At 44.3% G+C, this 26,698-nt stretch overlaps 1 protein-coding gene across 2 annotated transcripts in view; it reads left to right on the forward strand.

Annotated features, from left to right (window-relative positions):
• Window positions 1-26,698, forward strand: part of foxp4 (forkhead box P4) — a 91,678-nt gene that overhangs the window by 53,492 nt on the left and 11,488 nt on the right. Inside the window, exons 4-11 of one of the 2 annotated variants that reach the window (XM_026168319.1) lie at window positions 8,709-8,831; window positions 13,010-13,144; window positions 16,676-16,814; window positions 19,404-19,605; window positions 20,095-20,193; window positions 21,566-21,664; window positions 25,235-25,322; window positions 26,472-26,555. In XM_026168319.1, coding sequence (XP_026024104.1) covers window positions 8,709-8,831; window positions 13,010-13,144; window positions 16,676-16,814; window positions 19,404-19,605; window positions 20,095-20,193; window positions 21,566-21,664; window positions 25,235-25,322; window positions 26,472-26,555 — 969 coding nt within the window. The remainder of the gene's footprint in view (window positions 1-8,708; window positions 8,832-13,009; window positions 13,145-16,675; window positions 16,815-19,403; window positions 19,606-20,094; window positions 20,194-21,565; window positions 21,665-25,234; window positions 25,323-26,471; window positions 26,556-26,698) is intronic. The other variant, XM_026168320.1, reaches the window with a different exon arrangement.

Consider the following 26,698-nt stretch of genomic DNA (forward strand, 5'->3'; position numbering starts at 1 on the left):
GAGTTAACACGCAGTGTAATTCTGATGTTAGCCATTGAAGAGTGACGAGAATGTTGACATTCATTTTCACATGAATGGGATAAAGTGCAGGTCGAACGCGCGTTCACTTGACCTGCTTCAAATGCGCATCACTTATAAGAAAGAAGTGTAACCTTCCACTGCCTGCTCCTTCCTCTCTCTCTGTGCCGCCCTGCTCCTCTCCTGACTCTCCATCTCTGTCTTGTTTGTCTTGTTTGTTGCTGTGTGGCCTGCCTAACCTCTCTACTCTCCGGGGCATCAATGCTACATCTCTGTTGTCTGAGCTGTCAGCTCACATCGCCCCACACATCCTGCCAACACACACACAGATACACTTGGATTTACATTTGCGTGTGTGTGTGTTTGCTCCTGAGTCCTTCCAGACACAAACACAGCAGCACAAAGTATACGCCGGTTGTTGTTCCTGTGTGTTCCTGTGTGTCGCTTCAGCACTGAAGTTGTTTACAATAAATCAGGCTGGTAAGGGTGGCAGGTAGACATCTCTTAATTACTGTAATTTCCAGCTCTATGATCGCCTTTAAATCTCGGCGACTGCGCTCGGTTTCTTTAATTGAAGCAATCATACATTGGCCACAGAGGGTGACGTGAACGGTGGCGTGAGCGAAGGTAGACATTTAATCTGGTCATTTGTAAAGGTGGCAGAAAGCGACTGTGCGGTGGCACGGTGGCTCCACATCAGGCACAAAATGGCCGTCCTCAGGTTGGCTCCTGCTGGGCTCGCTCTCACACATGCAAATGAGCCTGAGACAATAATGAGATCTTTAGGAGCTCGATAATTAGATTTTTCCCTTCTCTCCGAGGGAGAACCGCAGAGGCAGACAGGGTGAGCGGGAAGACTTCCTTTCGTGTCTTGACTTCTCTGGAGAAGCCTCGGTCTGCGCTTGACAAGCCACCCACCCCCTCTCCCGTACCCACCCACCATATCCTATGCCCCCACGCCTTCCCCATCATATTTCTATTCTTTTCTTTATTTATAATAGAGGGGAGGATCAGAGCAGAGAGCAAAAGAAACTCTCAGATTGTATCTGCCTTTTGATTGGTTGCTCAGAGATGGTTTCTGTGTTTGGCTGGATGTGCGAGATGGTATCAGTGCACTTTGTGTGTGTGTGTGTGTGTGTGTGCGTCTGTGCGCTCACACGTGTGTGTGTCACTGTCACGTCACGTTCAGGAAAAACCCGACAATAGCTCGAGTCTCGAGACAAGCAATTGAAGAAGAAATCGATTGTGTGCGACACAATTGCAGCGGCAGTGACTAAAAAGAAGAAAATATTTTAACAATTGATTATTTATTAGATAGCAGTGTATTAACAACTGGTTCAAGAAATGAACACAAGTGATACTTAATAACGATGGCTGGGAATTGTCGCTCTTTAGATTACAGTCTGACAATTGGACAAATAGATTGGGGAAGTTGTGTTTATGATCTTGCCACAAAGGCAGCTGGTTCATTTCACACTTTAAATGTGTGTTTGTCGTTGGCGTTGGACATAATTGACCACAGTTACCTTAATTGGGAGCAGCAGAAGTGCTACTGAGAGAATTGGTGAGCAAAGTTGGCAGACGGTGTTGGAATTGGCGGATTACCCAGCATGATACGATGCGTCCGTGACCTGCCACACCTTCTCTACAATGGACTCACTTGGCAGACACTTGCACTCCAGGGTGGGCACGGGCAGAAGCATATGCACCGTTTTGGCAGACACGCGCCTGGCACACTTAGCAAACTGGTACTTGGCATGCACACATACAGATTAACGCACGTGCTTGGCTCTGGCCCATACGTATGTAATTGAATAGTGCGGTGTCCCGTTTTCATGTATTATTGAGGAGCTCGTTTAATTAGGAAAAAAACGAAAAGACTCATTAGAGATATGTTAATTAGCTTGGCTCTCTGCTCTCTGGAGAGGTCTGACACCAGCGCAGTGGGATGAGGAAGAGAAGGAGGCGCACGAGGCGAAAACTGAGTCATGCCGCTCGTCACGTCGGGATTTTTATTTTTTTTTTAATCCGTTTTAAAATATTAATATCTGCCGTGTTTGTCTTTGTATTGCTAAGTGATTTCCTCCACTTGCCTTTTTTAAACTACCACGTATATATTGTTGAAATGTTGAAAACTAAACATAAGGATTGAGGGGTGGGGGGTGTTCGAAGTCTTTTAACTAATCAACAAAAGTACTTGGAAAGATGAGTGTTTTGCCCCCTAGAGTCTGCAGAATTGAAGCAGTTCCTTCTTTCATTCTCTTTTATTTCCTTTCAAAGTGTTTTTCCCAAAGCACTTCTTTTGTCCACTCAATGAAAGTGCTTAGTTGGCAGTTTCTCTTATTTGATGTGGAGGGAATTGTGGCTGTGTGTGCACGTATTTGTGTGCAGTTTAGCGTGTGTGTGTGTTTTGGGGGGTAGTATGGGATCCTTGACAGTTTGCGAAGGGTGTATGAGAGGAGGCTGAGCAGCCAGTAGATTGGGCTTGGCTCTGGTCAGAGGGGTGGACAGACAGACGAGAAGGATGGAAAGGAAAGGTTTGGGTCTGGCCACTGAAGTGTGAAACTCTTATTTTGTGATTTGAAACATGAGTGAAATCAGTAATGAAATATGGTCGATAACGGCCTCTCACACTTCCCAATGAAGGGCCCGGAGTGTGTGTGTGTGTCTTGTGTGTGTGTTTCTGGAAATGTGTTGTCATTTTTATTCTGGAGCACTGGGGCGTTAGATGGAGGGAGGCAGCGGAGGAGGAGAGCTTGGTGGAAGGGGGGGTTATCCACTTGAACTTACTGGTCTTTCACTGTCCTCTCTCAAGTTTTCTTTTTTTTCTCTCTTTTTCATTTGTCGAGCCCCTGTCAGAGAAAGCTATGTTTTATACGCCTCCACATACAGTACATACTGTTTGTATATGAGTATAAGAGTCAAAGCGTGCATGGCCAGCGAGCACGGGACCAGCTTCAAGATCCCTTCAATTCTTCCCTTTTTGCTCTAAAAGACCCGTTCTTAATAATTATATTCACACACTTTTTGAACTAAAATATTTTATAGCATTTTACAAGTATGTAAAACACTATTTATTATTTAGTTTAATCCAGAACGTTTTGTCCCCAGTTAAAGTCATTTTACTGTTTCTTAACAAGCCGCTTAAACAAATATGTTCATTGTTCATCGAGACAACGACAGAAGCGTTACTCAGCAAAAAAAAAAAAGGTTTGAAATACGGAGCATGTCCATATCATCCCCAGCCTCACCTGGCTTCGCTCATCAGTTTCCTTCAGAATAATGTGGCCCCTAGCCCCACTGCAGATTAGCTGGAGGAGGGGTACTCACCACACACAATGGGGCCCTTTTACTTTCAGTGAAGGCCCTGGCCCCGAGTTCCAAACAACACTCTCAGCACAGTAGGCACTCCTTCTCTCTTCACTCAAATGCTTTTCTCTTCTGCTTCTCTCTTTTCCCCTCTTACCCCTGCAAATCCCCACACACCCACTCCCCCACCAACCCCAAGCTCTCCTCTCAGTCCTTGGCATGATGAGGACAGACAGGCTGTTTACCTGGAGGGGCTGAAAGATGGAGGGAGCAATAGAGATGATAGCTGGAGGATAAACAAATCCTAAACCAGCAAGAAACGAGAGCGCTCGCCTCACACTGTTAAAACCTTTACGTGTAAGGACGCTGCACGGTGCTGAAACACACACAACCAAACGCAGTTGACCGGTGCCAGAAGAAGAAAAAAAAGACAACAATGCTTTGTCATGTGATTTGCAAACTTCTTTGCGACCTGTGTCCATGGAATAATGATTGAAAAACACTTTTTCAAGTAACTCAGAATGAAACAAAAATAAATATCAACAGAAAAAAAACAACTGTCCATAGGCCTATCTTTAAAGCTGGTTGGACAACAGCACGAGTATAAGAACAGAAATGGAATGCGGCCAATTACAGCTGGACGATGAGCGTTCCCTACAAATCCATTTTCAATCCTGATTACTCGCTAACTTTAGAAACATTCTGCATTCATAGAACCTTTTTAAACGTCACCTTTTAACAGTGGAAATACTTGAAATGAAGGTGGTGGGTGACACAGTTCGGCCCAGACTATAGGGTCCATGAAGCCCGTCTCGCAAGGACAGCCGCCGGCCCCTGAGGTGTTGATGCAGACTGAGCGTCTTGGGAGATCTACGCCAAAGCCTCGGGGAGAGTGACACGAGGGAGAACAATAGAGAGGGGGACCAATGGAGGGTTTTTGCAGGATCACCTGAAACTGCATGACTTTTACTTTCTCAAGAGAAACTTTCTCAACCAAAGTCACATTTTCCTTCAGCTTGGGACAAGCTAAACTATATAGAGATCTACTTCTTTCTTTTTAAAGGTGCTTAAAAGTCACGAAGGCCGCTGACAAACTCACCAAGTTGGTAACAATGGCTGCACAGTGTTGGAACCTCAAACAAAAAGTTTGGTTTCTGAAATGATTCGCTATCTTTTTTTATTTGCTTCAGTGAGTTCTATTCTCTCTCATACTCATATTTCTCATATTTCTATTTGCTATTTATGAAGTTTTGTGTGGTTGCGGTCACACAAACCAGATTCCAGAAGCTATATGCACCTGCATCTGTGTGGGTGTGTGTGTATAAGTGCGTTTGTGTGTGTGCATGTCACACACACACACACACACACACACACACACACACACACACACACACACACACACACACTTTGCGGGGTGAGGTGGTAATGCTCAGTGACAAGGATAAACAGCACTGGGGTTTGCTCCCACCAACAGGCGGGGTGAAGAGGAGGAGGAGAGGAGGTCTGTGTCAGCCTCTCTCTCCTTTCCTCCTGCTCTCTCCTTGTCATTTTTTCAATTATCCTTCTCTCCTGTGTGTCCCCATAGACCCAGAGGCAGGGGCTGCATCATTTAGAGCGAGAGCCTGTTTAGATTCTGATTATAGCCTCCTTTCTTCTCGCCACTCACTGCCATCACTCGCACACTTAGATACATGTTGTGGCTTCACATATTTGAGCCAGCATGAGGTGGAGAACTGTAGAAGTACTTTTATCTCATTGTGAAGCTCCAGGAGGGGGTGTTGTGCTGAGGGCACAGTAATTCTTTTATAAATTGTCAACATGATCTTTTTGTTTCTCTGAAAATAAGGAGTTGTGTCACGGCCCAGAAAGACTGCTTTTGTGTATTTCAAAGATGATCATTCTGGTGCGTAAACATACTTTAGAAATATATATGATGGCTCAGGAGGCTGTGCATTGACCGTATTTATTGCAGTCAGCTGTCTCAGCTGGGAACGTGAAGTCTAAAGTCCAAAGTTCACTTCCAAATTAGCGGCGATGCATTCGTTTACCTAGCATTCTTCTGTGTAAACATAATAGCGAGCTGCACAGAGCCTATTCCCTCTGGCTGCACGCTGGTTTAATATCAGATCGCCATCCTTCGCATCTTCTAAAGGTTTCATCATGGAAAGCGGTGAAAGGCTTTCCTCCTTGTTAGAATGAAAAGTCATCAAGGGAGGAGAGGAGAGAGGGATGGAGCCTCATTGAAATGCAAGTTACATTCCCCTATTTCTCTCTCTTCACTCCTTTGGGACTTTATGCCTTTCTCCCCGTTCTCCTTCCCATCTTTCAGGCGCTCCCTTGCTCCCTCTCTTCCTTTGTTAATCAGTTAAACTCCCTCTTCAAACAACCCCTCTAATTACTCCTCCACTCTCTGTAAACGACAGGGCTGTCTCCTGTTTCTCTCCTCTTCGCTCGATCCCCATCTCCCCGGGCTCCCTCTATCCATGGCAAGGGTTGACCTCTGTCAGCCGCTGGCCCTCTCGACAGCGTGCGTCTTGGTGCGTGCGTGCATGCATGTGCGTCTACTAATGACTGATTCTTACATGGAAATGATAGGAGAGACAGCTTAGATTTTTGAAATCGTGGCATTGTTCACTGTCAGACTTTTAAATGTGTGCGCGTGAGCACGTTCGTGCACACGCGTCGTCGCTGCTTGAAGCTCGAGGCCGCACTTTCCTCTTTAAGCAAACCTCCCCGGTCGTGTTCCTTCCTCACACACATCTCTCATCTCCACCCATTATAATCCACTTCTTTTTTTCATTCCTCCCTATCTTCTTCCATTTCTTGCTTTTGTGGATGGTATCCGTCCTCCTCCACTTTCTCTTCTCGCCCCTCCGCTCACTTCCCCTCAGAATCACCTCTCGCCGACTAATCTGCCGCGCATCTCTCTCTTTTAAATTAACATGCAACGTGAAAAAAAAATGGACGACAACGGGAAAAAAAATTAAATGCATTTAATAAATGGCTGACTTCAAATCGCCTGGCTTTTCAGACTCTCCCTATTCACAGTCCAATGAAAGGGGAGAAATCATTCACCAGGAGAGACAAAGCCGAATGAAAATATAATTCTGCATTGTGAGGCGCTTTTGTCCTGGCCCGTCAAATCGCTAATGGCGAGGCTTTTGTTTTGTGGCGGCGCTCTCAGGCTGGCGGTGTCGTATGGCGGTGGCAACGCATGCCCCATAATCACCACGCTTTGTGATATTAGATTATAGGGGCAATTAATGGCGTCAAACCTTAACTACTCAGCATTCAGCCTGCCACACACACGTTCAGCTTTAAACGCATGCACGTTCGCACACACACACACACTCACACACACCTTCACCCACATTCGCACGCACACATACAGTACAGTATATCTGCACTTGTACACAGGAACGCACATTCGGCTCTGGCGTCAGAACGTCAGCCAACACACAGAAAGGTGCTATATCTCCAGTAATTATTACGCCTGCGACTTGAAAATGTCGATGGCGGTGTGTATAAAATAGAGTGTATGAGTTGTCAGGAAGGAAGAATGGGATGCACAAGAGCAATTAATTACAGCTTTTCATTTGGCAGCTTAGAATGACAAGGCCCAGCGGCGGGGGCAAGCTGGCATGACGCCAAGCGGCACCCATCACCGCCCCCATCTTGCTCGCTGTTCCACCACCTCCCCCATCTCCTTTGCCTATTCCTTTACCAACTGCCACAACACCACCATTTTCCTTGCTCATCCCCTTCTGACTCTGTCTTTTCTTCTTCTTCTTCTCCTCCCTTCCTCTCAGCTCACACACCCACCCGCCCTTACACAACAGCACATTTATATCGCAACTCAATCCTCTTCTACTTCCGTAACCCAGATTCACCTGTGCCCTGCCCTCTTCCTACCCCTCCTCCATCCTTTCATCATTGTGTGTGGTTCAAAGTGTCCTTAATTAGGTAAGCCTGGTTTCATAAAGGGATAGACAAAGTCTGGGGACACTGTTAGCACTGAGTAGAAGAAAAAGAGCAAGAGGACAGATGGCATGGAAGTGTTGTTTTTTGGTTTGTTTTTTCTTTATGGCCAATCTTGTTTACAAGGTCAAATCAACTCTATACAAATTTCATGTACCGCTAACAGCTGACCTGCTGCCACCCTCCATACCTGAACTTAGGTGGTGAGTGGAAAGAGCCTAAGGGTGGGGAGGGGGGGACGACACACACATTAGCACACAAATGCATGCACACGCATACAGTTGATCAAGAGATGGATTAATAATTTATATATCAAAAAGTGAAAATCGGGAGATGGGCAATTACTTCATTTTCCTGTGAAATAGCCATAATATGTGAGCAGAGATATTAAAACAGCTCAATACAAACTTTATTATTTATGTGGAGAGAAGGAAGAGGTTGTTATCACTCAGTCTATAACCAGAGAAAAAGAGTTCTCAAACACAACCGCCCCCACCCCCACCCCATATAGCCCTCCTCCCACCTCCGTAAATATCTCTTAGTTTCTCATCTATTAGCTGCGCTAATTAACTGTAGTTGTTGCCACAGTGAATAAATGCAAAATTGCTTTGTCAGCAGGATTTTGCCAGAGTGGTTTTTCAGATGTTGTGTCTGCATTTATGCATGTGCATGTTTGTCTCAGTTTCTGAGTTTATGTGGTAAGTTTGTCTTCAGTTGTCATCAGATTAGTATCTGCACGTCTCTGTGTACAGTGCATATGCATTAAGAGCTGCTTGCACAACGCCATCTACAAAAAATCACCATGCCGCTCTCCCTGTAACCCCCCCCCTCTCACTTTCACTTTCTTTAGCAGCCTGCAGCGCTATCTCGTGAGATATTCATCTCATCAGATATCCACTTTGTTTTTCCTTTCTTCTTAGCCGGGCTTGACTGTGAGGAAAAGAGAATCGCAGGCAGTCGTAATCATGTGTTTATAAAACCAGATAAGATTTTATTTTTATTTTTTTATAAGCCTATTGCATATCTGTCCTTTTATCTTGGGATTTTGCCACAGAAATAGTTTTTAATAGTGGCAGCTTTGTGTAGGAACTTGTCAACAATATGTTTTATAGCATGCCTATTTTTGTCTAATGTTGCCAGCATTTCTTAACAGTATCTGAAAGCAAAGAACAAGAGACAAGATAACTCTCCAGCTTACTCGTCTGCACCGTCATACTGTACAACCTCCTTTCAATGGGGCATTCAGGTGCAGGCACAGTCATGCTTAAAGCTTGCTGCGCTGGCTCTGCCTTTTGACACAAAGCTTAACTTAGCTTAAGTGGCTGACTTATCCTACTTTTGCTTGACAATATCTAGGTGTGTTAATAATTTATAATGTATGTGCTCCCCTGTTCTGTCTTTAGGTCCCGGTGTCTATGGCTATGATGAGTCCACAGATGATCACTCCACAGCAGATGCAACAGATCCTGTCCCCTCCTCAGCTTCAGGCCTTGCTGCAGCAACAGCAGGCTCTCATGCTACAGCAGGTAAGACGCGGATTCTCACACACACACAACACACACACACACACACACACGCTTTATCTGGACCCAGTCCCAGCCTGACATGTTCGGATGTGTCTGTTTTAGTAGCCGCTGACACACAATGGGTGTGATTGTATCTCATTCAACGCTCTGAGATCTTTGAAGATAAACACACGTCCACATTTCCACTCATACACACATTGTCATTTCAACTGCCTCTTCTTTAGCATTGTTGTTAGGAGACAGGGCACGCTTCTGCCCGCGGGAACACACGAACACACCTATGCACGCGCACGCACGTGCTTTTTGGCATCGCCCTGTGAATCACGGTGATTAAGAAGTGTGTTGATGCCCGGCAGGTGATAGAGGAGTTGCCATGTCGACACACAAACCAATAAACACTCTTCATCTGCAACACATTTGTCAAATGCTTAGCCACACCAACCCCCATGACCTGCTACCTGCACAGGCAAACGCTCTTAAAGGCTGTAAACATGACCACTAACAGTGCGGGGACACAGAAGTAATTGCTTAGTAGGGGATATCGAGAAAACACGGCTTGGGCAAAGCCAGAGCAGACAGAAGATTTAATAAGAAGTGGTAGCTTTAGGCGTGTATAAATTGCAGCGGGAAGATCTGACAACATGTATCATAATGGAAATGTGAAATGTGGTGGCTTTCTATAAACAGACATGCAGATGGCTAAGAACCTCTTCACCAGCTCTTTTTTTCCTCTTTTCTTTTCTATAACGAGGAAAAAGGAGGCGGTGGGACGGGGGGTTGATAATGCACACTCACTCACAGCATCAATAATAAAACCACTGAGTTTAACATTGCTCTCCCACTTAATTAACCACAGTATGGACTACGCACTTAGTGTATATCTGCAAATCAGGCACTATTACACACACACACACACACACACACACACACACACACACACACACACACACACACACACACACACAGAACAGTCAACCAACATATCACTCACTGGAGCATTAAATTTCATATCCCCATGGCAATAGTACATTGTGTAAGAGTGTGTAAGTAAGTTTTACAGCCCACTGCTACACAGCAGTTGTGTGTTTGCACAGGCACTGACTTGTGGGTCTTGCGTGTATGTTTATGTGTGTTTGTGTGTGTGTGTGTTTTAACCTTTAAGTTTCCTCCAACCTTTACTTTACTTATGCTACAGTTGTTCTGCTTTTCTTTAGTGTGTGTTCACTAAAGTCAAGGTCATGGTAATAGGCTGGAGAGGTGAGTGCCTCACTTACACATACACTTAATGTACAGAGCCACTGAATCAAATCATTAAAAAGACCTTAATTATCACTTAATTATTCCCTCAACTCACCACTCTCCAGCTAAGTGTGTGTGTGTGTGTGTGTGTGTGTGTGTGTGTGTGTGTGTGTGTGTGTGTGTGTGTGTGTGTGCGTGCGTGTGTGCGTGCGCTTGCATATGCATTTGTCTGTGTGATTATGAGGCGATCAGGGCTAGTGACGCGGAAAAGAGAGATTAAGTCCGCCTAAGGAGCGATAAAAGAGAAGAAAGACAGATGGAAAAGAAAAAAAGAGAGCAGCAAGAAGGAATGAGCCCCGCATTTAAAATAAATTAAGGACAAGAAGGAACATCGTGGTAGCAAGCACAGTAAATTATGCTAAAATGAAGCTACGTCTGGGATAAGATTGAAACTGGAAAATGTAAAACAGCTTTGCACAAAAGGAGCATTACATTTCATAGTGTGTGTGGTGAGGATGGGCAGTGGTGTGTAGTCTGTTCACTGTAGGGTCAGACGGATGAGAGACCGAAGCAACTGCTGTGCTGTGAAGTCATTCTCTGCTGAAAAGCCTCTTTGAACATTTGATGCACCATGAAACAAAGACAAACTGCAGACGGACACATGTACAAGCTGTTCTCAGGAGGATAACCCACACACAGACTAACAAAGACTCACACACACTGTGGCCAGTGTGAGTTTTCCTGTCAGCCTTGCTCTACTCTCAGCAAGATTATAATCTTAATGGAGCTTCCTGGGTAAATTAATGATTACAAACTCAAACAAACAGACAAGCTGTGGCCGGTCAGATCCTCTGTATGTGTATGGGGGGGAGGGGGCTTAGTACTTTACAAAAAAGAATGAAACAAAAGAGTCAGAGTACATGGGAAGTATAGACAGTGAAACGAGTAAAAGCAAACAAATAGAAATGAAAAAGTATGAACAAAAAGCTATCAAACATTTTTTAAAGGCTTTCACAAAAAGAGGAGCTTTAAGAGGATCTGAACCTTTCCCAACAGAGGTGCGTTTGAGAACAGATCTGTCCAAAGCAGTCGGATCAGACAGCTACAAAGTGAGTGCGATGTCTGATAGTGCCAATGTGCGAACAGAGCAGGAAATAGTCCTGTGTCGTCCCTCCTGTACGCCCTGCTCACCTAAACCAAATGGAAGATTTCAAGCAAGAAGAGCACGCGATAAACAGACTATCTCCCGTTGTGTGCTACATTTGTCCAGAGTTAATGCATAAAAACAGCTTAACTGTATCTGAGTTCAGTCGACAGAAGGTTCAGTGGTGTGGGGGCTCCAACATGAAGTGCTGTTCTTTGGTGCAAATGCTGAATGGAGGTTTTGCTCATGTCCCAGCAAAGTTCCATTCATCAAGCTGAGAACAGCTTGCATATGTACAAGCATGTAAACCTTTTTGTATGCCAGCAATTTAAGAAATGACCTACTTACAAAGATAATTTTAAGCTGACAGAACCTAGACTAAACAACTTTTTTTTAATAAAGCTGGCACTACAAATAAGAGTCCGAGCCCAGCCCATTTCATATTATTTTACAGAGGTTATCCCCAGTAGAGCTGATGGCATTTGGACGACTAGACAGAATAAAAAATATTAAATCTGAAGAAATTTCAGAACAAATGGGATTTCATATCAGAGAATCAAGTAGTGAGGTTTGCTAGGCTCCTAGGACATGTGGGTTGTTTTTTTATCAATCTATTTAGCTGTAGAAATGCTAAAGCACATTATGACTTTGAGTAACCTTGCCAGGAGGCAGCATGCCTGTGGAAAAGAGAAGGGGGCAAAGAACGGAGCCTTGAGGGACTCCATAACTCAATGGGGCCACTGAAGACATTTAAGTTAGCCAGAGTGAAAGAAAAAGCTATGTTGTAGAGGTTTGAGACTGGTAAGCTAAAAGTCGAGCCTTTGTTTCCTACCAAAGTCTGTAAGTGATGTAAGAGGATACTATGAGTGACTGTATCAAAGGCAGCACACTAAATCTAAAGGTATTAAAGGGGAGCAATCACTTAAATCTGCAGTATGAAGGAGACTCGTAGAAACCTCAGTAGCAATGGATGGACACATTTTAAATAACCACATGTATCCTAAGGGCCATACCTCCTATCTGCATGCAGTCTAAAAACAGGGTATGTAAGATTCGGTGACTCATAACCCTTAGCAGAACAGTGTAGGTATTCACACGAACCTAGCAGGTGTTTTATGACAGCACATCACCAAATAGACTAAGTGCTGCCTCAAAGTATATCAAAGTATATCTGCTTGTGCATTTTTTCTCTGCAGGTTTAGAACAGTCCTGTTCAGTCTTGCAGTGCTGGTGTGTGTGTGTGTCTTAGTGTGTGCCAACTGCCATTTCAGACCTTTTGATTTATTTCTGCACTGCAGTATAATGCATGTCTAGTGCATTATATTTACAATATTCAGGTGTGTTTCTGTTCCATTGCTCTTGTATCTGGTTGCACGGTCAGTCAGTCGGATCTTTCTATAACCGAACTTGAACCCTGTGAATAATCCAGCACCGGCGGTTAGCTTTGACATATACAATTACCTCGCTACACAGCTTGACACATACTAACAGCTCAGTGCAGTACTTCAGTGGGCTTTGTCGGGCCTGTGTTTGCTTGTTGCATGTGGTTTGTCAATAAACCACACACCACCACAACAATAAACTGCGGCCTTCGCTGCAAGGAGAGGAATCAAAGCAACTGCATTCCTTGCGACTGCCATTCACGTTAGTGCATTTTGGCGATATTGGGTCATTTCACTGTTGGAAACCTGTAGCATTGTTGAAGCTTTTACAAAGTGTGTTGTGACCGACTTGCTTCACATTTCTCTCCCCACCCATCCACCCACCCCACCTCCCTTTCTGCATCTGTCTCCAGTTACAGGAGTATTATAAGAAGCAGCAGGAGCAGTTACATCTCCAGCTTCTGACTCAGCAGCAGCAGCAGCAGCAGCAGCAACAGCAACAGCAGCAGCAGCAGCAGCAGCAGGCCGGGAAGCAAGCAGCAAAAGAGGTGAACTTAACCAAGCGCACACTCACTCAGCTCAAGTACACTCTAAAGTACACAAGTACTCTTAAAAGCAGTAAAAGTGGGTGACATGGGAGAAAACCATAAGGGGAAGAAAAAAAGTCACATGGAGGATCTGATGTATAGACTGCAGGACACATATAGCTCTCTCCTTCCTGTTTTCTTTCACTCTCCTTTTCATCCAGTTGTCAACTTCAGGGATGCATGCACATATTTGTCTTTCTTAAGAATTAGTAAATATGGGTTTTCATTCTTTTTTCACATCCGCATGCTATGTTGAGGCAGTAAAGGAGTGCTGTGCTAAACCAACTGCTACCCTGCCAAAGTATTCATTTGCATGCCTTCTGCTCTAAGACTGAAAGGAAATCTCTCTGTAGGAGGGGTCTGCCACACTTTAATTGTCAATTAACCCCACCAACACTAAGAGTCTGCCTTCATTTCACTCTCTTTCTCTCGCACTCTGTCTCACACACAGAGATTTGCACAAACACACACACTGTACCGGGTTTAACCACAGCTGTGTTACAGTAGGATAACAGAGGATCAACTGGGATCACATCACGGCAAAACAAAGCGAATCGAAATCGATGAGACACGATTACTGTCATAACCTATGGGTGTGCGTGCGTGCCTATTTGTATTTGACTGTACTGTATGAATGATCATTAGCCAAAAAGCTTCCAAAGATGCCCAGGACAATGCAGGAGGCAGACTTAAGGAGAAGAACCCCATGAGACTTTTCTGATAAACGCATGAGGAGACACATCCTAGATTTCTCCCCCTCTCCCAGCGGGTATACCAACCACGGTCAACCAACTCGACCGTGACAAAAGCAAACCAGTTGTGGTTGAGTCGCATGTTGCGATGGTGTCTGAAACGCTTTCCCTTTCTCCCTCCGCTCTGCTGCTGTCCCAGTTTTCAGGTTTGTTGTCCTGTAACAACTAGACAAGTGCCAACACTGGTCATACAGTGACACAGACACGCAGAGAGAGAGAGGAAGACTTGATGTGTCACGGTTCAAAGCACAAACACACGCGTGCACACACACACCTGAGGGACTATGCCTCCCTACAGGGATTCATACAACTCATGTGACTTATAGGCCACTTGCGGCAGTCTGTATATTTCAGGTGCTACAAGGCATCATTCACAACCAAAACACCAAGTGTTTTCCCCTCAATTGTCCTGTAAAATAAGTGCACAGTATTGAGACAGTCACTGTTTTCCATTGTGAGTATCATATTGTTTGGAAGTTTCCAGGTAGCCGTAACAGTTCATATTTCTTCCGGACATATAAAACTAGCCAGGCTGTAAATTTGAGCCGCCTATATATAGAGAAAGGAAGCCTGAAGTGTTTGTGGACTAGTGTATTTGACTGACTTTTTGCCCCTTTCCATCTTCTCTGCAATCCTCTTTTCAATTTCCTCACGGTGGAAATGATGCATTGAAAGAGTGTGTACATACGTATGTGTAAAGCTAGTGTTTTGCACCGGCTGGAGTATTTGGGGACTGGTCAGGAGTCAGCTTAATGAAGTGACTCTGACCATCACTAGACATGCGTACTTTGTGTGTGTCCATCCACAGTGCTAGTGTGCATCTACTGAATGGCCTTTTTCGTGTGTGTGTGTGTGTGTGCGTGTGTGTGCATGTCGGTGTGACTGGCAGGCTCAGACAGTGTGTGATGTGCTCATAAATCACATTGACAGCCTGTTACTGCGCTAGCTTTGGCCACTCAGCCACAGCTAATGTAAACAGAACGCAGGCGCACACACACGCACACACAATGTGTGTTTTAAAAAAACCATAGCCATATCTCAGGAGAGAATGAGAGACAGAGGAGGGACTGGAAGAAAGAAAATGGACAGACAAGTAGAGAAGGGGGGGCACTGAGGTCAAAAGAGAGCGAAAGAGAGGGAGGAGGCAGTTCAGTCAGGACACTCTGATTTTGATAAACCATTTATTGCAACTAATGAGAACTTGGCAATCCGCTTCAAAGAAACAGACTATGAAAGTATGGCACAGGCTTTGTCGGCACTACAACACCTCTTGTGTATGAGAAAGCTTAGTTTCACAGTTACACTGCAGTTGCAGTACAGTACAACAATCGAGTGTCATCTTTAACAAACTATACAATTATAATGTGAGGAAGGTGTAGCAGAAAATAAGGTGTAGGAAGCTGTGGTCACAAATAATTGAACTACTTATATTTGTGTCTGTAGTTACCAAATAAACAGACATAAACGCACACACACAAAAATCAGACACAATTAGCATCGATACGTTTCTCAGGTCTCCACTTGTTTTTTGATTGGTTATTTTTTTGTTTTTCATAGATTTATTCCCTTAGAATGGAGTACTATGTATTTACATTAATTAATTGGAATCAGTGGCGGATTTTGCTGAACATGCACACAGGGATTTGAAAGATGAAATAATTTCCCTTTCATGCTAAGTGACACATTTGAACACATGAGAACAGCAGCCATTTGTGAGATATGACACCATCTGTGTCTAAACGTCACTTACAAGTGGTGTTTGTCAAGCCGGGCCTCTGATGTTCAGCACATCATATGATACAGTTCCATTGAACCGTTTCATTGAAAGATGTATTTCCTCCTTTTTTTAAATCAGTGTAATCAATGTAAAGGGTAATTGTAACTACTCTCTTATGCTCCCCTGCCCACACGCACACACACATGCATATACTCCCCCATCAGACTCCACACACCACCACCACACTACTTCTCCCCAGACACCAAGTCTGAAAGGAAATGACCTGTTTGCCCTTCCTGTGAGTTCTTTTCTGTTCAAAGAGGTCCAGACTGCCACTCTTTTTCACACACACTTTCACACACATACATTCTCACACAATGAGGAGTTGTATTTATTTATTTTTTCTCCACTACTTATCTGTGGGAGATAAAGTCCATCTCTCTCAGGGGTTGCAACATAGGTCTGCACCGAACTGGGAGAGGAGGAAAGGGGACATTTATCACCATAACACACACTAACATTATTGCTAAATGACATGCAGTCTCCTGCACTCTCCCCTCAAACATTTCACCCCTTCTCTACATCCTTCACAGCTTGCGATCCCTTATGGGTTACTTGCTTCATGCTTTTATTTATTCTGTGTGGTGATTTTAAATATCTTATTATCTTATCTGAATGTTGGAATAGGATATGTATACCAAATGAACTCATTTAACTACATTTTTTGGCCATTCAGCATAGTTTAAAAATTCATTTTGAGAGTGATACCTTTACAAATTTGTTGTTTTTTGTTGTTGTAAATTATAGTTACAAGCAGATTTTTGTCTAGTAGAGCTCACAGTACATTTACAGTATGACATTGTATAAGGCAATTTTGGCTGGCGTGACTTCTTTCCATATGGATCATAAAAAAATTGAGACAGCATAAAATAAGAATGAATAAACTTCTTCACCAACTTAGTTAAACTGAGCACTGAGTTTCCTAACTGCTTTACCCTCTGCCTTTTATCTTGTGGCTTACAGCAGTTAGGCAGTAAGCAGCTGGCCTTCCAGCAGCAGCTGATCCAGATGCAGCAGCTTCAGCAGCAGCACATCCTCAACCTCCAGAGACAGGGCCTGGTTCCACTGCAGCCCACCGCCGCCATGCAGACTCTGCAGCAAGGTATATGCACATGCACACACATTCATGAAAAGAACTGTAACTCTGTAGCACTCCGGTGACACAAACACATCTTAACAAGCGTGTGCACACACATGGGCGTACACACAGGCGGGCCTGTACCCAGTGCTGCCTGTGAAGCCCGTTAAGTTAATCAGCCTATAAAAGATAAAAGGAAACGTGATTGGTGGGTTTGTGGAAAGTACTCATTTGGGTAATAGGTAAAATATGGCACTAAGCCCTCCTGCTTAGAGAAATGTGTGCATGTGCTTGGGCGAATGTTTGCACGCATGTGTGTGTACTTGAGATTAGCCAGATACAAGAACATCATCGTTTTGCTATTGCTGTGCCCACTGGATTGTGGGGTTTTTTTGTGTATTCTTACGTGTAACTTCTCCCACAGTCCCTTCATTTTGTCAGCAGAGTTTTAGAATGATAAATGTTGACTGGTGACTGGCCCGCCCTGAGTATATGTGTCCTGTGTGTGTATCTGTGTCCATTTGTTTTCCGTGCTCTTAGCACAGCAGCCCTCGACACACACATACACACTATCTCACTCACGGAGAATGCTTTAGAGGCTCTAAAGTGGCCGTAACATTGCTAAAGCGCTGACTGAGTTGACCAAACAGACCGATTTCCTTCCCTCTGGCTGTCTGATCCCTGATCTCTCTTTTTCTCTCATGCACAGTCACATGCAGTCTCACACGCACACACTCACATACAACAAAGAAACTGTGTTTAACTAATCAAAAGTGAAATTCAAATCAATTTAATACTGGACAAATTGCTCAAAAAGCGTGTGTATACATGTGTGCTTTATGTGCTAGAGGACAGGGTGTTTGTTTGTGTGAGGTGAGGACAAATAGATATGCCAGTTTACACAGAGTGGAAAAAGCCAATGGATACTTACTAGGTGCAAATGAAAAAGACAGGGGCTACGTTTCTGTTAGAAGTGTAATTTTTCAGGCAGTTTCAAACATTTGGCTTTGGCATCTCCTTTTTTCTTTCTTTCTCCTTCCGTATCAGACTGGAATTTCCCTGCAGTGTGAAAGAGCTGGTCCATTGTGACGGCTCAGCCAGGCGTGAGCCAGAAGCATTCCTCTGACCAGCCATGCCACGCAAACACACAAACACTCGAGCATAAACACTCGCACCTTTACACACAAATGCACACACTATTGCCCCGCCTCAAAGGGCTGTTGTGTTCATTGTGAAGGTGGTGGCATTAGGGGTCCTGCTTTGGTTTCAGTTTATTTCTCTGACCGCAGTAGGATGGAGGTGCTGCGTAGACCTCTCATAACTGCCTTATGACAAAGCCTAATAAGTTCATGCCAAAAAGGAAATAAAGAAGAAGAAGAAGAAAGAGCACTAAATAAATTTTAACTGCAATAAGACAGACCAAACAGTGTGCAAGGAACCGTTTCAGCAGCTTTTGAAACTTTCAGACAAATCAGTTACTTATTTTGAATTCGCCCAGTTTAATTTTAGAACTCCCCAGCATGTGTTTGTCCACGGTTATTAATGTGAAAGAAAAATGAACCCTCATGACCAAATATGGGCGCGCACGTTTGGCAGAAACTTTTAGCAAGAGCACTCTGATCTCCTCAAATATTTTGCATCTTTAAGCTCTAGCTGGAGGAACTTACAACAGCAGTTTTCATCTCATTTCATGTTTGTTTTTTTAACCTTCCTTTATTTCCTTGTCGCTCATCAATAAACCACAGACTTTTGCCAAGAAATCGCCTACATTTTCCTCTCAAATTCCGATTTTGTGACTGGATTGTGCTGTGAGCCGCTTTCTATAGCGGTCTTCACCTACCTCACACTTTCGCTCTGTGAGCACGTCCATGCTTTTTGTGTGGAGCTGTCCCAATAATACATATATGTGCGTACCCATACAAAGACATTGACGCACACGGCACCTCATTCTTCCAGAGTGAGAACTTTTGTTTTGGCGGGACCGCAGAAGAATGCAGACAAAGCAGACATAATATTTGGATTGCTGCAAAGTCTCCGTATGAGTTTGTGTCGATGTGTGTGTGTGTATCCGCGTGTGTGCATGCTACAAGATCCACCGGAGTGGGCTGTGGCGTTTTAGGCGTCTCTCTCGCTGTGAAATTGGAGCAGAAATAACAAAGCTATGACTCGAAAGCTTAAAGTGTGCACCCACCCATTTCACACAAATAGTGGTGGCAACGGGAGCAGTGGAGCTGCTGGACAGTAGCAGTTGCAACAAAGTTTAGCTACTTAATTAAGAATACTGGCTTTCTGGGGGGACAATAAAAAGGTCCGTTTTTAAGATGTTCTGTTTTCCACTCTAAACCGCTCTTAAACACAGGGACAGTTAAAGTAGCACGTGTGTGTTTTATGTCTGCTATCATTTAAGATTAGTTTCAGCTATCGCTGCTTCTCTGTGTGTGTCTGCACGTCGGTACAATTATCTGGTTTATAGTTAACCGTATTTCTTCTTCCATTTATTAGATTCAGCTTACCTTAAATATCCTATCATCACATTTGTGCATGAACATTTGAAGTTGATGGACGGGTTAAGTGGGACCAGTTGCTAAGTTAAATCTGTGTCCTTGCCTGCAGCGATGTGTCCGTCAGACCTACAGCAACTGTGGAAGGATGTGTCGGGGGTGCCGAGCAGCGAGGAGGCCCTGAAACAGGCCGAGGGCCTTGACTTGAGCACCAACAGCTCCAATTCTACCTCAGCCTTCCCCAAAGCTGCCAGTGCTCACCTTCCACTGCACAGCCTGCCCAATGGACAGAGCCACACCCCAAAGAGAGACAGGTATAGTGATGTGTGGAAACAAGTATGACTTCCTGATGATAGCCACAGGTAATGTGGCTATCACAGTCTGTTCTCTGTGTGACTCTCTTCCGGTCTCTCTTATTTAGTCATTCTCACTGTGTCATTTTTTTCTTAAATTTGAACCTTCTTTTGGACACACAGAAAAAAACAGATATAAAACATGCACATTCAGCATATCACACATCAGTGTGGCGTAAACTTCGCTCAGCTCATTTGATAGGCGGTGTGTCAGCCACATGTCAGTATGGTGTGGACACAAAGTTAGGAAAGAAGACAAGACGATAGTGGATTCGGGAGAGGGGTAGTAGCAGGAAGTAGATAAATTCTACTCAAGTAGATAAATTCCGCAGTCGAGCGTGATCATTTCCAGGGATGCATGTGCTGGGGGATGCACTAACACACACTGTGTAAGGGCTGTGTTGTCCCATGGCTGTGTTGGCTGCTCATGGGCTTGTCTCCGTCTTTAAGAGCCAGACTGTTTGAGTGGATATCCTCCTTCACCAAGGCAGACAGCGGAGATGACCATATCCCTCTTTACTCCAAAGGCAGCCAACCCCCCAGCAGCCAGTGAGTAGCACATGCACGTACACACACAGTCACAAGTGGGCAAGTCTAAGACAAGAAGATACACTAGAGGTGGGTGGTTTGAAGTGTCCTTCAGCACTGATTTACTGCTTGTACCAGTGGCATTGTTGATCCTGACTCCTGACTTCATTTCAGAGGGGGGTAAGGGTGGCTGGACAAGTGTTAATTAAGAGAGGTTCTATTAGTTAATCAAATATATCACACATGGTCATGCTGAAGCTACAGTGTGCTGGAAGTACTCCGACAGAGTTGGCTTAGAAGATCACAAAGGGGATAGCATTAGCCTGCTAAGCTAATGCATGGCTGATGTGGAGGAGAATGCGGTTGCCAGCAGTTTGTCATGTCTGCTGTCTGAGCTGCTTCTGAGTTGACTCAACCACAGCCAACACACATACACACAACATACACTCCAACCTCAGCCTCCACATATGATCAGGAAGAGGTGAAAAGCAAAGAGAGGGAGAGAGACATGTTTCCATCTGCAAGACAAATGGTTTTTGTTAGACAACCTTATGATGTTGATTTGGGAGAATCCCCATTCCAGTCCACGCACACACATATGTACACACTCGCACGCACGCACGCGCACATGCACACGCACACACTCATACAAACACGCACATACACAGTCATGTAAATATATGTGGAGACAGCAGTCGCCGGCAGAGGTCCAAGTCTGAACCACATCTGCTACTGGACCTGCCACACACACATGCACGGATACAGTTATTTTACCCTGGGTCCAAACCAAACCTGGCCTAGTCTTTCATCATCAGACACACATATAAATACACACACTGTCATAAATATGAAGAGATACGCACTCAAAAAACACACACATAAGCTCACCACAAAAGAACAACCAGCACATGACGGCAACCGCCACCAATCAGTCATGGCTGGTTGGTCCCGTGCCGGCTCTGTGTCAGCTCCTGAAACATTAGAACATACACCAAAACCAACACACACATGCAAAGCACACGCCAGGAACAGAAACACAGGTCATGGACTCCAGAATGTGAGGTTGCTGGACCAATTCCCCTGTTTGCCTGGCTTCTGTGACTGACCCCACTCTGTTCTGTTCCTCCTGTCTCTGCACTTGGCTTCGTGAACTGTACTAATGACTGCTAACCAAACTCAGATGGCTGTATTGATGCTGCTGCTGCTGCTATTGCTGCTACACGGTTTTTGTTTTCTTTGTTTTTGCATGTGTATGTATGTGAAAGTGTGACATGTTAATGCTTTTCTTCTTAATATTCTAAGCACTTACTTTGACTTTATCTACTGTTTCATGAGGATAACAAATATATAATGTCACTGTTGTCTCTGTTTGTGTGTGTCTTTCTCTCCACAGTCATGAGGAGCACACTGGCTCCCATCCCCTCTATGGCCATGGAGAGTGTAAGTGGCCTGGCTGTGAAGCACTGTGTGAGGACATAGGACAGTTCATCAAGTAAGTCACCAGCCACTGAAAAAATAAGCACTCAGAAAAATCAATAAAGATATTTGCACTGCACTGGGGGTTTCAAACAGAAGGCCTGGGGGCCAGAATTGGCTCAGCAAAGACTCAAATTGGGCTCAATGAATGACGTTAGAACAAGTGAAGGAGGGCAGGAAATTTGGAATTTTAACTGTGTCTTCATAAGTTTTAAAGATTTTCTTACTTATTATGACCTCCCCCATGGCCAGTCAAACTACACCAAAGCAAATACGTGACTGACAAAAGATTAAATGACAGAAAACTACTAAAGAAATATATGGGGCGGGGGTGGGGGTTTTTCCACTAAGAGTACAATAGAAAAATATAAAATTTCTTTCCGAGACACACTTTTAAAAGTATAAATTTTTTATTAAGGTATCTCAGGGATTAAATGTTTACTTTAACTTCTTTAAACTGACAGAAAGTGGAGTCTGGCGAATTTAAGATCAAATTGTGGCCCACAGCGTAAAATCAGACAACCCTACACTACATTTGATTGACATATCTGTTAATCTGAGCTGTACTATGATTGCCACTTACATCACATGCCTAGTATATATTTAATAGTGCAAGTAGAAGAAAAGTCAAAGTGGAAAGGATTCTGTTTTGACCCCACTTCTGTTATTGTCCATTTTCCATTTCCATCCCCTTTACAGCTGTTATGTGTGAACTGTTTTATTTTTTATTGTTTTATGTAAAGCACTTTGGTATGCCCAAGGCTTTTAAATGTGCTCTATAAATAAAGATTGTTGTTGTTGTTGTTGTTAAAGAGTTTGTTATAGGGACATGCATATATTTCCCTTGGAGAGGTCATAATAGTAATATTTCTAGATGCGTTCAAATTCTCTGTTAAAAAGAAATCACACAGTTAAAGATAATCAAAGTCTGTTCAGTAATTAGTTGGCATTATTTACAGTTTCAAATGGCAATGAAACTGTAAAACTGTAAACGTTAAATATTTCTGCAATCCTCGACCAAAGTTCAGGTTTGATTCAAACATTAAAAGTTCTTTCTTCTTTTTTTTTTTTTACCACCAGTACAAAACAACCATTTTTTTAAAATTTAAGCCAATAAAACTCACAATGTCTGATTTAGATTACCTGTATGAACTAAAGGTGAGGCAAAACAAAGAAAAGCTAATAATGCTAATAATGTACATGTCAATCGTACACATCACTGCTGCGTTTCCTGGCTAATTCATTTGTTGCAATATGTTACATCACATTAGCTCCCAGGCACATGCATGCATACATGTACAAACACACGTTGGTACACAGATTCACTTCGTTTTTCTCTGAGTCTTTGTCTTCCTTGAAGAACAGAATCCTCCATCTCCATAATTCCATGTTTGCACGTGCATTTTTATACATCACATTGTTGCTTGAGTAGAGGCAGACAACTGGTCTAGCTATGTAGAATTATCACTGATGTGCTTTAAAAATATTGGTCTGTAAGCCATTCTTTAATTTGGTAGGCTTTTATGATTTTTGGTCTCTGTGAGAGCAAGAAACCCCTCTCTCACTTCTTTTCGCTCTGCGTCCTTCTACTTAACTTTCACTCCTCCCTCTGTTATTTACCAGTTTGGATACACTGTGCGATGCTGATGCAGTATTCGGCCTTGACATTCTCCTACCACCTCCTGTCACACGTAGCACTGTGGACTTCCCCATGGCACCGTGGCTGATAATGAAGGCTTCACAAGCCTCTAATGAAGCCTTAAACAAACTCACACTCATTATCTATGTGAAACTCTTAGCTATTTGGACAGTGGAGATATTAATAAGCCTGGGTGATGAAATACGTATTCGTACACACACACACGCACACACACCATCACAGAACTGTGAATAGTGATTGTGATGGCATCGGACAGTCAGATCAAAGCTAGCAGGCAGGCTGGGAAAGTTTGGAGAGGAAAGCTGTTGTTTGGTGTCTCATTTCATGTAGCCCCAGGGCAGATGGAAGGAGAGTGAAAGAGTGTGTTTGTGTGTGTATGTAAGAGAGAGAGCGAGAGAGGGAGGAAGATGAAAAAATAGAGGCAGCGACACACAGTGCCATCAGTCTAACCGTGCGCTCCCTTCCAGCGAGCCTTAGTCATCGCCCCAGGAGGGAAAAGGGTAGAGCAAAAGAACAGAGGAAGGAGACACTTCACTATTTCAAGTCTTTCTTCTCTCCTCTTGTCTCTGCCCACCTTCCCTCCCTCCCTCCTCCTCCCTGTCCTCTGGTATAATACTCTGGCTGTGGCTGGTGGAGCTGGGTGTAATGTGGGTTAAAGCCTTGTCTGCCTGCACTCAGAGGAGTAAACAGAGCCTCATTGTCAGGACACATCGAGAAAGAAAAAAAAAACCCGCTACTGTTTATGGCCCAGCTATAGAGAGAGGGGAGGGTTTGGGGGGCAGATTCAGTTGGAATGAGTGTGAATCATAGGCATTTGGGGAGTTGCGGGGGAAGAGGAGTGGGAAGGGGAGAGTCGACAAAAGTATAAGTGACGGACAGGGAGAGAGAGAGCGAGTGAGAGGGGTGAGATCATGTTTTTGTTATTATTATCGTGCACTTGTGTTGAGCCATCTATCTGCCTAGATTAGCCCCGCCATGACATCATTGTTTTTCTTTCATTTCTAGTCTTCGCCTGATGTTGCCCAACTTTCTACTTTCTGCTAGACGCGCAATGCCGTACGTGCCGTGCAAACGTGCATTTCCGCACTTTTCCGCACTTTCACAACAAGCAAGTGACTTTATGAACATTAAAAGTTAACACAGCAGGACATCTAATGAGTCAGCCTGGCTTAACTACCCTCACACAACGACATATATATGACCGCGCAATCTCATGCACAGACAGCAGCAACCTGGGAATAACCTTGGCGATGACAGTGCAGAGAGAGAGAGAGAGAGAGAAAGGGAAGGTGGAAGGGAGACAGGGAGGGGTGATCTGGGAAAGATCAGAAGGTCCCAGGTCCTCCCACATTTGAGGAAACAAATAGCGCCACCATTCCGATACACATACACATACACACACCACACAGATGCACACCAGCGTTAATATGTGGAGAGGAGTTTAACAGAAAGACTTAAGATAAGGCTTTGTGCAATAACACATGAGCTCATATCCAGGTGGTTGTCTTGGATCATGGTTCACTAAGCACCAATGAAGTATACACGCACACACACACACACACACACACACACACACACACACACACACACACACACACACACACACACACACACACACACAAAATACAGCTGCCGCGTCCTTCAGTAGACAAAATAAACTTCCAAGATTGTGATTTATTTTTCTAGCACTGAAGCAGCTTAGATCTCAGTTTAAATAAATGTAAAAGAGCCGAGTTTTGTTACTTCATCATCCAGGACCTGCAAGCTGATTCAACAATAATCCTATTGACTTAAAAATCTTAATTGAGTGGGGACTAGCAGCTCTTTGATCTTGGCGCTTTAAAAAATTTTTTTTAATTTGCAAGCAGATATCAAATCACTTCCCAGAAAATGAGTAAATTACTGATACTCTCTCATCCCCTCTAGGCACTTGAACAACGAGCATGCCCTAGATGACCGCAGCACTGCTCAGTGCCGAGTCCAGATGCAGGTGGTTCAGCAGCTGGAGATACAGGTGAGCAAGAACACCTCATTTTCGTTTGCTCACAAACAAAGTCATGAAGACTGTTTCAGCCTGTCAATGGCCGCAACTCGTCTGAGGCAGGGCAGAGTTTATGGAGAGCAGTGGAGCTTGTAATTTAAAAGGAGCAGTCAGCAGGGAAGCTGCCATTGCTGCTCCAATTATAAAGCTTCTCTGGTCACCAGCAAGAGAGAGTGAGGCTGAGAGGAGGGGAGGAGGGAGGGAAGAGAAAAGAAAAAGGAAAAGAAAAGAGAGAGTGAGACAGAAGCTAGAGAGTGGAGGGCCAGGCTGCAAGGAGTCTCTTGTTCTCAGAGTGGTTCATGCACGCAAACCCTCTTGAAACATCTGAATGGTCCCGCAGAAGCAAAATAACGAGAAGTGAAATGCTGTTCTTAAACGGCGCCGAATGTGAGAAAGTTCCAAACAAAGTTCAAATACAAAGACGAGTCTTTTGGCGCGCATTGGGACATTCGGTTTACTGAACACAGCGGCCACGTCCCTGTGTGTGTTTGTGTGTGTCTGGTGGGGGGGGGGGGGGTCCAGAATTAGGGTTAGCTTTTGTGTTTGGCAGTAGTGGTAAACAGCGTTTAGCTCAGCCCCTGAAGCCACCACCAGGGAACACAAAGTGACAGAGAGGCAGCTGGTGTCACATCACATCAGGACAGCCGTCTCTCTCTCCTTCGACATGTCACTTCATCGGCATCCCACCGCTCTGCCCCTCGCGTGCACGAACACGCACACGGCGCACACACACATGCGTGAAGCGTGTTTTAAATTTCTCATATTTGCACTCGGACACACATCGCCGCGTTCGCCTTGGCGTGGATCCGTTTTTTTGTTTTTCTAGAGGCGACACTTGTGTACGCTGCTACTCCAGCACAAACACACACACACGGGATTCAGCTCAGACTGTAACATCACCCTTTAAACAGCGGTTATCAAAGTCAAATGAGGACAGTTGTGTCTGCAGACTCGTGTGAGCGTCCGAGAGGGTGCCTGGTGCTGAGGTGGCTCACGCTCATGTTCTTCGTGGTGCTTGACCGGTTTTGGAATTGTAGGATGTGCCAATACCACACTATAAATGAAAGGGTTGTGAAATTAAATGTATATCAAAGTAATCCTGTCCACGCTCGTGTCTTTCAGCTGGCGAAAGAGAGCGAGCGACTCCAGGCCATGATGACCCACCTGCATATGCGCCCCTCAGAGCCAAAGCCTTTTAACCAACCTGTGAGTACACACCCAAAGTCCAGTCACATGACATGTGACCCCAAACCTAACGCTCTTCCTTCTTATTCACCCACAATCTTCTTTTAATAGCTCACTTTCTTTATTTCTACCCTTCTGGGTACAGTAACCTTCCTCTGTTACTG

Source organism: Astatotilapia calliptera, chromosome 5 (genome assembly GCF_900246225.1).
Source record: "Astatotilapia calliptera chromosome 5, fAstCal1.2, whole genome shotgun sequence".
NCBI lineage: Eukaryota > Metazoa > Chordata > Actinopteri > Cichliformes > Cichlidae > Astatotilapia > Astatotilapia calliptera.